This window comes from Leucopleurus acutus (genome assembly GCF_964270905.1).
Source record: "Leucopleurus acutus genome assembly, chromosome: 2".
NCBI lineage: Eukaryota > Metazoa > Chordata > Mammalia > Artiodactyla > Delphinidae > Leucopleurus > Leucopleurus acutus.
This window is the reverse complement of record NC_139143.1, coordinates 93,587,454-93,602,540: the sequence shown is the minus strand read 5'-3', so window position 1 is coordinate 93,602,540 and position 15,087 is coordinate 93,587,454. Positions and strand designations below refer to the sequence as shown.

The 15,087-nt window shown below is 38.6% G+C and overlaps 1 protein-coding gene across 2 annotated transcripts in view; it reads left to right on the top strand.

Moving 5' to 3' along the window:
- Window positions 1–15,087, top strand: part of MAGI3 (membrane associated guanylate kinase, WW and PDZ domain containing 3) — a 270,859-nt gene that overhangs the window by 203,390 nt on the left and 52,382 nt on the right. For both annotated transcript variants that reach the window (XM_082833798.1, XM_082833797.1), the window contains exons 7-8: window positions 6,823–6,880; window positions 11,137–11,231. In XM_082833798.1, coding sequence (XP_082689924.1) covers window positions 6,823–6,880; window positions 11,137–11,231 — 153 coding nt within the window. The remainder of the gene's footprint in view (window positions 1–6,822; window positions 6,881–11,136; window positions 11,232–15,087) is intronic.

Sequence of the window (15,087 nt, the reverse complement as noted above, 5' to 3'; positions counted from 1 at the left end):
ATAAAGAATTCTGTCTTCATTCATTAGTGAGGAGTCAATAGAGAAATAAGACACAGGAAACAGAGATGAGGTTAGAATACCATCTGCTGAGTGAACATAGCTTTAGCTCTGCACCTCTGTTGGGCTTACTAATATTTTACCCCTACAGGAGGCAGACTTAAGCACTCAGTCTCTGGTCTCTGTGTTCAGCTGTTTGACCCCTCCCACAAGGCAGACATGGTGAAAAGAGCAGATTTTACCCTCTCTGCAGGCAGGCTAGCATCCAGAACAGCAAGAGAACCCAAGAGGCCCTGAGCCAAGCACGTAGAATTCATTCTGTAAAACCCACCAGTCAGATAAGACATTCTTTCTTCCTTGGAGAACAAAGTAAAGGGGCTCAGAGAAACTGGAAATGTTTCTCTGGATGAGTGTGTTCCGCTAATGCTCTTTACATTCTGGGTGACCATATGTCTTGGTTGGCCAAGGACTAATCCAGCTTATTCCTGCTGTTCCAGCATAATTAATAACAGTGTCCCCTTTTACTCTCAAAAGTGTAGAATACATTATATGGTTATCTTAATTATATCCTTCTTAAGATAGAGCGACCAAAATTGCACTCAGTATTTAAGGATGTTCAAAACATTTTAATCTAAGAGTTACTCTCCCACCCCCATTACTGGGTGTGCCTTTCTAACGTCACCTGTACTTCACTATGGGGACCCCAAAATTTGGAACCTTCAGCCTATTTGTTTTATGCTCGGCCAACCTTTATCACTTTTGCTGTATATTTTGTCTCCTCCCTCAGTAGGGGAGAAATAGCCCCACAATAGGCTATTTCCAGACTAGACTGTATCTGACTTACATTGGTAATTTCCACAATACTTTGCACAGAGTAGATGTTCAAAAGGGGATAGTAATAACAATACTTTAAATGTCAGTTTTTATAGTTTAAGATATTGTTTGCATTCTGCTGAACATTTAAGATCTTCTAGAAAAACCTCACAGTTTCTAAAACTTGCCCTTTTCTCCCCAGTCTTGTGATATTCAGAACCTGTGTTTTTATACCATATCAGATGGTTTAATCGATGTACATATTTATCTTCCACTTAAAATAATTGTTTTAGGGCTTCCCTGGTGGCGCAGTGGTTGAGAGTCCGCCTGCCGATGCAGGGGACACGGGTTCGTGCCCCGGTCCGGGAGGATCCCACATGCCGTGGAGCAGCTGGGCCCGTGAGCCATGGCCGCTGAGCCTGCGCGTCCGGAGCCTGTGCTCCGCAACAGGAGAGGCCACAGCAGTGAGGGGCCCGCGTACCGCAAAAAAAAAAAAAAAAAAAAAAAATTGTTTCAGTTAAATTTAAATGGTTTTATCTTAAAAGTTCGACATCAGGAATCCATTTTACTCTCAACCCACTCCTTTTCTCTTAAGATGAAAGAAAGATTAAATTTTTTACTAAAGACATTTTTACTAAAATGTATTGAACGTCGATATCATTTTTCGAATTTAGAGAATGGTAAAAGAAAATTATCAACTGGATAGAGCTCCACAATGAGAAAACAATTGTAATTCATATATTTAAATAAGAAAAATCCTATTTGGAGAAGAGGAAAGATAAATTCATGGGCTTTAGAAACAATCAACTGCTTGATATGCCAGAACTAGTTTTGCCTTTTGAGTCAGCTTTTGGGGGGAATGCTTTAGCTTCTAACACAGAAAAATACAGTTAGATCTTTCCTATCTCAAAAGTAAATAAACACGTTTTCTCTTGACCCTACTTCTCCACAGTTCTCACACTATGTTTTTCACAACGAAGTTTCCAAAAAAAAGACAAAGAAAAAAAAAAAGGCTCTCTTCTTAAGGGCTCCACCTTTTATTTTACTCTTCAATACTACAATATGCTGAATTGTGCCCCTTACCTTTCTAGTTAAACTGGTTTTCTTAAGGTTACCAATAACCTCCGGCCTGATTGCCAAACCTAGTGGACTCTTTTTAGCCCTTATCTTGAGTCCTTACAGCTTTGTAAAGCATTTGTTAGCATTGACCATGCTCTCCTCTTCTGTCTTCTTGGACACCATTCCCCCTGACTATTCTCACTGTCTCTGCTCCTTAAATTGTTAATGCTCCTAAGTTTCTATTCTCCATCTTTTTCTATTCACAATTTATCTAGGTAATCTTGTCCACTGCCATGGCTTTAACTACAATGTCTCCCAAATCCTTATCTTCCTACATTTCTCATTTGAGGACCGGGTTCATATTTCCAAGAGATTGTTGGATATCTCTATAAGGATGTTGCATAGCCCCTCAAATGTAACACCTTCCAAACTGAGTTAAATATTCTCTATACCTGAGCTTCCTGCCATCACCAAATGACATTACATCCTCCCAGTTCCATAAGCCTTAAACTGGCTATCATCCTCAACTTTATCCTCACCCTATCTTCTTCATTGCAGTTAAGTACCAAGTTCTATCAATTCTGACTTTAAAAAACCTGCCATCTCTTAAGTGTCCAATGGTGCTAGGCACTTTTCCCATATTATCTGCCTCCTAAATGCCTCTAAATCCAAATTAATACCTCTTTCCTCTTCCCACAGCTATTTTCATCATTGGTATCCAGTAAATATTTGATAATATATCATCTTCATGCCTGAAGAGCCATTAACCTTGGGATCATCTTGGCTTCCTCCCCTCTCTTCCTCCCTCAGTCTTAGTGTTAGTCATTGAGTTCTGTTGCTTTGACTTCCTTGTCTCTATTATCCATTCTTTCTCTGTATTCCCACTACCAGTGTCTTAGCTCCAACCTTCATCACTTCTTACCTAAGCTATTAATGACTTTCTTGTTTGTCTGCTTTTATTCTCACTCTACTCCATCTATTTCATTCTTTATTACTGCTGCCCATAATCTTTCCCAAATATAAATGTAATCATGTCTCAGTCCAGCTTAGTCAGTTTCATCATCAAAATAAAGACCAAACCTCTTAACCTGGCACTCCAGAAATGTGTTTTGGTGCTTGCTTATAAGACAAGCCCCCTTGCATACATCCTTCACTCTAACCCTATCAAATTATTTGTAATTACTGAAAATTGCCAGCCATTCTTAATACCTCAGTGCCCTTTGATCTATGGAATGGCCTCCCTCTCCCCAATCCCAACTCATCCTTTAAGACTGCTCAAACATCACCCTCTTTTAGAAGGCTTTTCTGATAGCTGCTTTACCAAGCAATTGGTGTCATTCCTCTGCTCTCCCCAAAAGCTTGCGTTTACCTTCATTATATCATTTCTCTCTTCTGTCTTCATTTTTAGACTATGAACTCTTTGATGTCAAGAACTATACTGTTTCGAATTTTTATTTTTGCATAAAGAAGAAGGAGAGAGGAGGAAGAGAAGGAAGGGAGGGGAAAAAGAGAAGGAAAAGGGGAAGAAATTCAGTAAATGAATCGACCCACTGGATAGTGTATAAAATTGCTAGGTATTTTAGTCTTGCTTGTATTACCTTTATTTAAGTGGACAAGTAATAACCACTTCTCTATCTGCATGAATCTGCCCTGCAAAAACCTAGCTAATGTTATCATGTATGAGGGTTTAAAGTGATTGCTAAAAGTAATCTGGAAGATAAATTACCAATTTGTTTACTCTCCTAAAGAAAGGGCTATACTTTATCTGTTAGTTGCTAATTTCTTTAAGTACTAGCTAAAATGCTGACTCAACTTCCACGTCAACACTGAAATATATTTATTTTGCTGTTTTATTTTTATTAGGCATTAATACATCCTTTTTAGTGAATTTTTCAGATAGCAAATGGAAAGTTTCAACTATCTCTATAGTTGCTTCAATTCTCCAAAATTCTCAAAGACAAAGCATAAATCCAGGGCTTCCCTGGTGTAGCAGTGGTTAAGAATCCACCTGCCAATGCAGGGGACACGGGTTTGAGCCCTGGTCCGGGAAGATCCCACATGCGACAGAGCAACTAAGCCCGTGCGCCACAACTACTGAGCCTGCACTCTAGAGCCCGTGAGCCACAACTACTGAAGCCCGTGCACCTAGAGCCCATGCTCTGCATCAAGAGAAGCCACCACAATGAGAAGCCCGTGCACCGCAGCGAAGAGTAGCCCCTGCTCACCGCAACTAGAGAAAGCCCGCGCACAGCAACAGACCCAATGCAGCCAAAAATAAATAAATAAAAATAAATAAATATATATTTTTTAAACAGCATAAATCCAGTTGTGGTGCAGTTGCAGAAGTCATCCTTACACAGCACAACAGAGTTCCTATGTTATTTCAAGAAAATTTCTATTAAAGAAAAATAGCTCATGAAAGATCCTCAGTGATAATGCTTTGGTAATATTATTATAGAGCATTTTTTTACAGATATAATCCAACAGATGTAATCCATGTTATACGCATGTAACAGTTGCTTAGTGTCGACTTAAAGGAAAACATACATGAGAGTTATGAGTTTAAGTTTTGTTCAGGGTCTTACTGAGGCCCATAGCCCAGGAGACAGCGCCTCAGGAGCTCTGAGAACTGCTTCAAGAGGTAGGAGAGGAGCCAGGATATACGTGAGTTTTTAGCTGGGAAATTCATGCAGTCAAGCATACATCTTAGCAAAAGACCGCTAATCACAAAGAACAGACATCTCAAGCTAATGGTCTTAGTACTTTCTATATATGGGAAGATGCAAGGATCTGGGATCATTGAAATTCTTCCTGCGATATGCATCTAATTATCCAGGGGCCCGTTTGTCCAAAGCACAGTGTGCCTCATCCTGTTTTGTTTTATTTTCAACCTGAATTCCTTTCAGGATGCACTGTCCTGGGTGACTGCAGTGGGTTGCATCTTAACCCCTTGAAGAACTGGATGATGAGCGATGCTCTTTGTCCTTTTTTTCTTCACATGGGTCATAAAATATTGTACCTACTTAATTGATGATTGTTTGCTTCCTAGCTGTGGAGGCTCAAAGTGAACTGAAGTGTATCCCAGTTCTTTTCAGTTGTTTTGATCTGGTTCATATAGTAGTTACTTTTCAACTATTCTCATCTTTTACACCTCAGACATTTCAACCAGGTCCTTCAAAGGAAAACCACAAAAACTCACCAAGCTTCAAAACCACCAATTAATATATATACATAGGCAGAAAAAATATGCTGGAGAAAAGGGGTGGAGGTGATTCAGAGCCTTTCATCAAGAGGCTAGTCATTTATTCTCTCCTTTTGTTCTGAATGTGGAATAATACTGTTTATTAGAGCATAACAGTTTGCATTGTTTATCAGGTTCATTATAATGGAATTTTTACTTACAAAGTCGATATACTACAACTTAATGATATAAAATGAATAAGTACTTTGTTATTTTCTAAGCCTGTTTGGTGTCTAGCATATGTCATTTGTATGTGTGTGCACATGTGTACATGTTTTTCAGCATAGCAGAAAAAGTCTAAAAGAAATTGAAAATGAAAGGGTGGTCAGGGTGGTCATCATAGTGTACAACTATAGGTTTTTTAAAAATTCCTTCTTGGACTTCCCTGGTGGCACAGTGGTTGAGAGTCCACCTGCCGATGCAGGGGACCGTGCCCGGTCTGGGAAGATCCCATATGCCGCGGAGCGGCTGGGCCCGTGAGCCATGGCCGCTGAGCCTGCGCATCCGGAGCCTGTGCTCCGCAACGGGAGAGGCCACAACGGTGAGAGGCTCGCGTAACGGAAAAAAAAAAAAATTCCTTCTTGCTGGGCTCCTATGCATAATTGATAGCAATAAAATCCACCTGGTAGGAACACTCCTGCCAACTTAATCCATGTCTGACTAATAAAATGATTCTTCAGCAGCCTTACCTTGGAAAACAGAGTGGGAGGGAAAGGGGATTCTTTCTTGACAAGGCCAGTTTACGTTGCAAAGACCAGACTTTTTTTTAACTATCAGAAATTCAACTACTTTCAGTTTTTCTGGTTATATTTTATTGGTCAGTTTACTTGCAATAACACATAATAATCCCACGTAAGGTATTTCTTTGTAACCATACATAAATATAGATTCTACACAAGGCACTGTGTAGTTAAATAAATTTTCCTTCAGATACTTAGATCAAGCTCTTGCAAGGGACAGTAAGTATTTTCTTAGATTTTAAGCAAATCTAGATTGCCCACTTGAAATGGCAAAAATCCAAGGCTGGACTTTCCCGGGGGGAGAAGTGGGTCAGAATGTGATAACTGAAATAATTGACAAATCCTTTGTCTAATAGTGAAAAATTTAACATGCAGCTGCTGCTTGTATTGAACTACAGGGTGTGTCTCACGTCATTGTTATCAGGCTTTTTAAATGAAAGAAATATACCAGGTGATTTCTTAAATAATTAGCATTTTATGGCTTGTGATTCGAATAAACACCTTTTTTTTTTTTTTTTTTTTTTTTATTTCCTTTTTGCGGTAGGCGGGTCTCTCACTGTTGTGGCCTCTCCCGTTGCGGAGCACAGGCTCTGGACGCGCAGGCTCAGCGGCCATGGCTCACAGGCCCAGCCGCTCCACGGCACGTGGGATCCTCCTGGACCGGGGCACAAACCCGTGTCCCCTGCATCGGCAGGCGGACTCTCAGCCACTGCACCACCAGGGAAGCCCCTTGAATAAACACCTTTGAGTTTAATGTCATCTTTTCTTCTGTGCTTCTGATTACTTGCTGAGATACTCACTAGCTATTGAAGAAACCACTCAAGCTGTGTTTGTTCTTTGAAAGTGAGCCCTCAGCTTTCCGTCTGTCTCCCAAATATTAGTGTAATAAAATAAAAGACACAAATTCATTCTGTAAATTCTTGTTGGTTTTGAAACTGGCATTTCACTCAATTCTGTTTTTTTTATTTGCAGAACTTCCTTATGGCTGGGAGAAAATTGAAGACCCTCAGTATGGGACCTACTATGTTGAGTAAGTTTGTTACCTCAGTTAATGTTCTCCCAAATGTTTTCCTTTCATTACACAACTTTAGGGAATGAATGAAATACTTTATGCTTCTGCAATCCAGCTTTCAGGTTTTGCCACTAGGGGAATGAGAAGGTAGGGACAGTGGGCATTTACTTCACTGACTAGGCTCCCTAGAAGTTGGCTTCGAAGTAAGTATAGAGAGACAGGGGGAAGTTGCCCGGATGAGTAATGGCTAGAGATGTTATCAGTACTACTGTGGCCTCTAAAGAGAGAAGTAGTAGATAGAAGACTGAAATAAGGTAAACTATTAAGGTCACTTTCAACACTATACTTGCATGTTTCTGAAAGCAATGAAAGGACTTTAAGGGCATTGTATCATAATGATCCAAACCTTTGAAGTATATCATTAAAACTGTTCTCTCTTTCAAGGAGTTAATTAAGGAAAACTTAGTATTCTCTTTGTGGGGGTGAAAGTTGCTTCTCACACAGCTGTTACGGTTAAATTTAACATAAATCTGTGTTGGAGTAGAGGATCAAACACCTGCCTATATTAGCCAGAGAAATTAGGATAACATCAACATCTAATTTTTTTCCCTTTTCTTCACTTATCTAATTGCTACATTATTATGATCGTTGGGATTGCTTTCTCTCCAGATGGTATAGATAGAATTTTGACCTCAAGCATCTAGTACCAGGCAAATAATTGCATCAGAGAGGTTACTGTTTACCTGGGAACTAGGAGTCTGCACCAACTGCCAAGGTAGTAAAGGCAAAATATTATTACCTGGAAAAATAGCAAACACGAGAATCTTCTAGTTTTATGATTGCTAATTAACTTTTCATCACTTGTTGGCACAAGCCAGTGCCACTTCCCTAGTGCAAGTAACTCTGAGTCCTGTTATAACGCTAGTCTTTATCCTAGTGTGTCGGTTGTTACTTGAGTCACTGTGGTTAGAGGGATTTTTGGAATGATTTCTTAAAATCTAACTTGTACCCTAAGAAAATGAGTCATTCTGACCCTCCGATATGTAACTTAACAGTGTCGATATTTTGGTTCCATTGAAAGGTTATGTTAATTTTATTTCCATTGTGTTATTTCATATCTTTCTAATACTGTGATGTGAAAGGTTCACAGCAGCTCATTATTTTTTTTCTAAAGCATATTTAATTAGAAGAAAAAAACTAACCATTTTTCTAGTCAAAGAAATATTTGAAGGCTAGCTGAAAAGGAATTGCGAGATTTTTCCCCCTAAGAGTTAGTCTACTTAAATTGGGCTTCAATCAGTCATTATTTGCCAATTAACACTACTGAACATTTCTGAGATAATAATTCTCATTCTCTTAGTATCCATTCCAAGTGAATTTGAGTACACGGTCAAGAGGTGAAAGACATTTGCCTGTTATAAAATCTTGGGCTAAATGATCGGGTTCTCGTTAAGCAAGGATATACTAATATTGAAGCAGCTTTAGGGCAAATCCTGAAGTGACCTGCTCTCAGCTGTCATGGAGGTATGTGAAATAGCCTGATTAGAAGCAACAGCAGTGGCAGCAATGTGATTTTGTATGATTGCTCCCAGACGAGCTCATTTTACAGGAGGGTAATTTATTAGATTAAGAAAGAGCAGGCTGTACTCAAGATGCACATTAGTATGGAATCAGCTGAGCTCTGGAGTGTGGCTTGATTCCCAGATTAGTTAGGCTTTGAATCTCGACTATAGTAATCTGCAGTGAGTTTACTGATGGAGATAAAAAGCTGTTAACTTGAATGGCTACTCTTTGGCTCTCTTAGTTTGTCAAACCAGATGGCACAATGATTGCTCTTGGCAGGAGGCTTATAGTAGTAACACCAACTGCAATGGCAGGGGTTTTTTTTGGTAAGTATTCATTTTAGAAGATGAGATTCTGAAATGGATTAATTTATTTTTGAAAATAAAATTGTTCCCAAAATTTAATGGTAGGCTTTCCATAAGAATGCTTATATATTTAGAAATGTTGTCTTAACGTATTGCTTTAACTGTCTTGATGCAGTCAGGTGACAAAGTCAAAATATGTCTGCTTTTAATATCTTAACACTTCGTAAAGGATAATGATTTTGTTTGTTGAGGTGAATTTTAAAAATTCCTATATACAAAATTTTAATACAGGTGAAATTTCAAATTATTTATTATATATTTAATTAAGCTTGTTTGCTACCCTTGTTTAATTTTTCTGATAATCTGTCATATTCTTCTCTCTTACTTCCCATAGCTGGTTTTATAGAAGACAGAATTTGTTATCTGAATAATATTATGGGTATAAGTAACTAAATGAAAAGGAGAGTGTTTTTACTGTTTTGTTTTTTGGGTGACATTTTAATCTAGATAGTCTAAGGTTACAGATGCAATTACTCCCTTCACTAAAATCTTACATTATTTGTCAAAGAATTTTCAGGAAAGGGAGATTACTCATTCACATACTTCTACTCTCTTCTACCACACATAACAAAGAGTATACTACCACTGTTTATGTTCTAATACTTGGGTGGCAAAGTGAGTCATTCTAGCTGATGACGTTAAAGTGAGCCAGGATTCTTTCCAAACAGGTTTATTCTTTTCTAAGTGTCAGTTTCTAGTTTTATTTTATCAAGACTATGTAAATTATCAGTACCTAACAGATAACTTTTAAAATGGGACCTAACTTAACACCGAAGTCTTCATTTTCACAGAGGGGTAAACAGTAACTCAGTTGATAAGGTCCCCCCTCATAGTAAGAAGCAGAAGCATACCTGAGTTTTTGTGAAATCAGAATCCGAAGGGTGTCAAGTAGAACTTGCCATATTTAGAGCTCTGAAACTAAATACCTACATCTGTTGCAGGGTTAATAATGCACTAGAAGCCTAAAAGGCATAGAGAAGCAGACTCAGAAGCTAGCATACCTTGCTGTAGGGTTGGTTTTTTTCCCTGCTGCCCCCTCCTCCATCACCATTAATGTTCACAAATGGTAAAGAAAATATCCAAGTCATATGACTATTTACATATAGATTTTGTAACAGCCTATCTAAAGACAATCATAATCTGAAATTCTCATGATTTGTTGTTTAATTGTTGGTATTTACTAATGTCACTTCTCCTTAAAATGGATTCTACTAGAAAATGCATTTCATTTGGCTAAAATATATTTGTACTATAGAAGTACTAGAATATAATTCCCCCTTGCTTCTGTATTAGCCCTATTTGTGGTCTTAAACATCTTTTGTACAATAGTTGCATTCTTAACCAAGTTACACTTAACTGACTTGCCAGAATAACCTATGCTCAGTTCCCTCTGTAAAGAGGGTAAGAGTATGCTCTTACCCTTAGTATATTGAATACTATTGGCTAATGGCCTACCTCTAGTCTCCCCATGCTTTTCTGCTTTCCCCCACAGACTTGTATGCTTTCAGGGGTCAGTTGTGATTGCTCCTAAATCATAAAAAAACAGTTAAACTTTTGTTATAATTATGTAACTAATTATTATATAATTTTGAAGAAATTTAACTGTGAGAGTTGTTCTGTGATACAGTTTGATAAAAGCAAGTCACTTGGGCTTCCCTGGTGGCGCAGTGGTTGAGAGTCCGCCTGCCGATGCAGGGGACATGAGTTCGTGCCCCGGTCTGCGAAGATCCCACATGCCGCGGAGCGGCTGGGCCCGTGAGCCATGGCCACTGGGCCTGCGCTTCCGGAGCCTGTGCTCCGCAATGGGAGAGGCCACAACAGTGAGAGGCCTGTGTGCCGCAAAAAAAAAAAAAAGAAAAAAAAGCAAGTCACTTGCGTAGTTGCTGCTAAATTGATGTGGGTGAGTCAGTTGGAAAAATAATAGTAAAATTCTAGAAGGCTTCTACACTCAGATTTCTTCAAATGTGTCTTTACAGCTGCTTCACTTTAGAGAACCTTAAAACCCTCCTACCATTAACTGCCTTAAAAAAAGTTAACTGATTAATTACCAACAGTCCTGAGTGTATCATATATGAGGGCTTCTACTGTAGTTTTGAAAACTGTTATTAGCTATATTAGAAATGTTTATAAAGAAGCTATAGTGAATACTTCAGCAGCTTTGACGTCTAGGCATCTTCTGCGGGACCTTCTTTAGTTGACAGAAGGCTCTTCCTCTGTGACCTGCCAGCATATCTGGGTTCCATAGCGTAAAGGGTACATATTTATCCCTTAATCTATGATAGTCTATTTTAAAATACGTAATTCTTTCATATTAAACTGAAATGCATATTTTTCTACATTTTGCAGTCACCTTAACCAGAAAACCCAGTTTGAAAATCCAGTGGAGGAAGCCAAAAGGAGAAAGCAGTTAGGACAGGCTGATACTGGGTCTTCAAAACCAGGTAGAACTTTTACCTCTATCTTCTCTTCTAAGAATAACTTGTGAAACTTATATGCTGAAATAATAAAAGTGAGTTTGAACTTTTTACTGTCGGGGCTTTAAAATTCAACAGAGAATGTCTAATTTCCGTTACTGTAAAGGTATGAATAATCTTAATAAAACATCTGGACAGTTTGAGAATACTGAGACTTTTCTCATGCTGCTTATATAGAAAGTATGAAATTGTTGGCAGAAGGGACTGAATAGCTTTGTTATGGGTGCAAGGTTTTAATTTGAAGATTGGATCGTTTCCTGGTGTTTAAGGCCAAGCCAGTATTAGATCTTTAATTCATTCTGAGCTTCTCTCAAGTTAATTGCTTAGATCTAACATCAGTAACCATTCAGGATTCTTCATTAACTGATATGAACAAAGACCAAGTAAATCCACTGTATTATTGCCTACATCATTGATTCTCAAGTGGGATGGTAGGGTATTAGTAATATCAGGACCATTTGGGGAACATTTTAAAAATACATAGGTCCTGAGATTTTGATGAGCCTAGCCATGTGTATTTTGAAAAAGATGCCCAGAAATTTCTTACGTCCAACTTATCCCTCCTCATCTCCTCCCCCTTCTCTCTCTGTCATTAATAAGGTCTATATGGTCATATCATAATAATCTATTAGATTCTTCACTTCTGTTGCCAGTGAGAGAAACAGTTTTTTCATATAACTACTCTTCCAAAACATAGTCTCTTCCCTTACGATTTGCATTTGATTTAACAAATATTTTTAGTTTAACAAATATTTTGGGGCACCTACTATATGACCAGTGCTTTGCTAAGTACATGGTATTAAAAAATGATTAAGAGTCAGATAGGTCTTGCCCTCAAGAGTTCACAGTCTAAAATAGGAAACTAATAGTTACACTGTATGGTGATAGGTGTCATCCTGTATTAGTAGTTGAATGAGCAGGGGGCGGAGCAGGTTTGAATCCCAGCTGTGTAACCTTGGTTGAGTTTTTAAATTCTTTGTTTTCTCATCTACAAAACAGGAATAATCGTAGTCCCTACCTCTTAAGGTGGTTCTGAGTATGCAAATTAATACATGTAAAGTGCTTACAATACATGTAAAGTGCTTGCAAATACAGGTCTGGCACATGGTGACCAATAAACAATAGCTTTCATTGCTATTAATAGAGATGTACAAGGTACAGTGGTGGCATAAAGGAGGGAGTGCACAACTTTGCTGTGGTGGAGGAAATCAAGGGGGCAGGGGAACCTTGAGACAGAGGACATATGTGAACTGGGTCTTGAAGTGCCAGGAAAAGTTAAGTCAGGCAGATCAAAATTTTAGAGGAGCAACAAGGCATACCAGCTAGAAGGAACAGAATACATAAAATCAGAGAAGCATGAAATGGTGGTCCAGGGGTCAGAGAACAGATACAAATGGCCAGCGCGTAGGGTATTTTAGGGGAGTAACAAGAGATGAGGTTGTAAGGATAGGCAGCCATGAGAAGAAACGAGTTTCAAAGAGAAGCTGAGTATTTGTGTCACATGGTGCTGAAAAGTCGAGAAAGATGAAAGTTGAAAAGTGTTTTACATTGGACTTTAAAATGTGGAGGTCGTTTGTCACTCTAGCAAGAGCAACGGGAGAGTGAAATAAAACTGCAGTAGAATAAAGAGGAAATGGGAGGTGTAGAAGTGAAGACAGTGGGTTTAGCCAACTATTTTGCTAGCTTTGAGTGTGAAAGGGGTAGCCAGAGGACATTAACTGCAGAGGAACATGAGTCCCCATTTTACACATGAACAGACTTCAGGAAAGATTAAGCCTCTTGCTTAGAATCACAGTGAGTGATTTGGAGTCAAGTCTGGATTTGAACCTAGTTTTACTGACTTTAAATTCAGAGTTCTTTGTATTATAACATGTAGTTCCTGAATGCCCATGTCTTCCATGGCCCATAGCAAAGATCTTCTCTCCTTTACTAAGCTCTAAGCTCCTCGAGGGCAGGACCCATGTGTTTTATTACTTTAGATAACCAGACACTCTCCTATGAGAGAGTAATGACTCAGCATCTGTCTTTCAGGAGCCCACAAGTTAGCCAGGGAAACAGACACATAATTTTAGTATAGTATGATATTAACAGATATAAACAGTAGTGTTGGAACAAAGGAGAGAGAAATTAAATCTCACTGCGAGAGGAAAGGAAAGGCTTCCTAGAAGTGATGGAAGTTATGCTAGTCCTTGAAGAATAATTGTTACCATTTATTGAGATAGAGTCTAGTGCTAAATTGGATGCTTTATATTACATCATCTCATTTAAGTCTCAAAATATTGCTGCAAGGTTGTTAATATTATTTTCCCCGTCCAGATGCCTTGATGGCATCAAGTTACAATTGTCTGATGCTTCCATCCCAGGGATATACTTGCCACAGGGACAGAAGTACTCAAGTTTGTGAGCCTCCTTCCTTAGGCAGCCTGTATGGGTTTGTGTTTATCTACATTTATTGAGCACTTATTGTTTATCAAGCACTGTTTCTTATGCTTTCTGTGCACCACCTAGTTTAATCCCTGTAACAACCCCATGAATTATGTACTATTACCCCCCCCTTTTATAGATGAGGCAACCGAGACTTAAAAAGGTTAAATTATATTCCAAGATTACTCAACTAAATCACAAAGCTTGGATTTAAAATCAGGATTGTTAAAAAAAAAAAATCAGGATTCTTAGACTCAATGATAGTTTCTTTGTGCCTTTCTTATTCTCACTTTTCTATATCTAAATTCTGATAATACCTACTTTTGACCAATTTCTAATTGGCTTTGGCTGTTTTATTACTACTTTCCCAAATTAGGTGTTAACCAAAACTTTCCCTCCCACTTTAATGTTTGCACATCTTGGAGCTCATATATTATATGCTGATTTTCTATTGTATCCCTCAGATGCCCATCTTATTCTGATATTTACGGGGACTAGAGCATGGGATAGCTGACCAGAAATATTTCAATATTTGACATAAAAATGAGAAAGGTACATTTCATCAAAGATATTTTCCTCAAGTACCTGTACACAGTACTTACATGATCTTATCTATGATCTGATAGGCAACACTAGGGGGCAGTCATAATCAGCTTACATAACTAAATAGGCTTTAAGCATGTCAAATAATTTTTTTAAGTGATATTTTGTTCAGAGATGAGTTGCTAGTTTGAACGTCAGAGGCTCATCAAGGGCCAGCAGCGCACTGAGGTATTGCCACAAGTAGCCTGACTGGCCAAACTCAGAGGCCTCACAAAATAGTGTTTACTGTGGTGAATACACTCCTGTCTGGAGTCTAGTCCTCTCCTTTGAGAGGCCCAAAATAGCCGATTTTTTTTTAATGTCAAGTGCTTGTATTTGTAAGAGATTAGCAAATCTGGGAAGAACATAATGAACAAAGTACACCCACTCCTATCCCAAACCTGCCTTTGTCAGTATTTGCAGGGCAGCCCTACCTCTTGCAGGAGCCATATGCATACTGTACAATCTATACAACCATACAGAACAGCCCCAAGGATTGTTCTTTTCTAATTGCCAATAAGTTTAATGCATGCCTCTTAGAACACTTTGCTAAGAGGGGCAGCAGCAGATACACACAGATTAACTCTGGGCTTGATATTAGTGCTAAGTGTGATCTAAATATGAAACAAGTCACCCTTGTTAATTTGAGTCATTAGGGAAATGAGCCTCAAAACCACAGTGTAAGACCATTCCACGCCTACTAGAATGGCTATAACCAAAAAAGCAGACGGTAACAAGTGTTGGCAAGGATGTGGAGAAGTTGGAACCCTCATACACTGATGGTGGAAATGTAAAATGGTACAGCCACTTCGGAAAA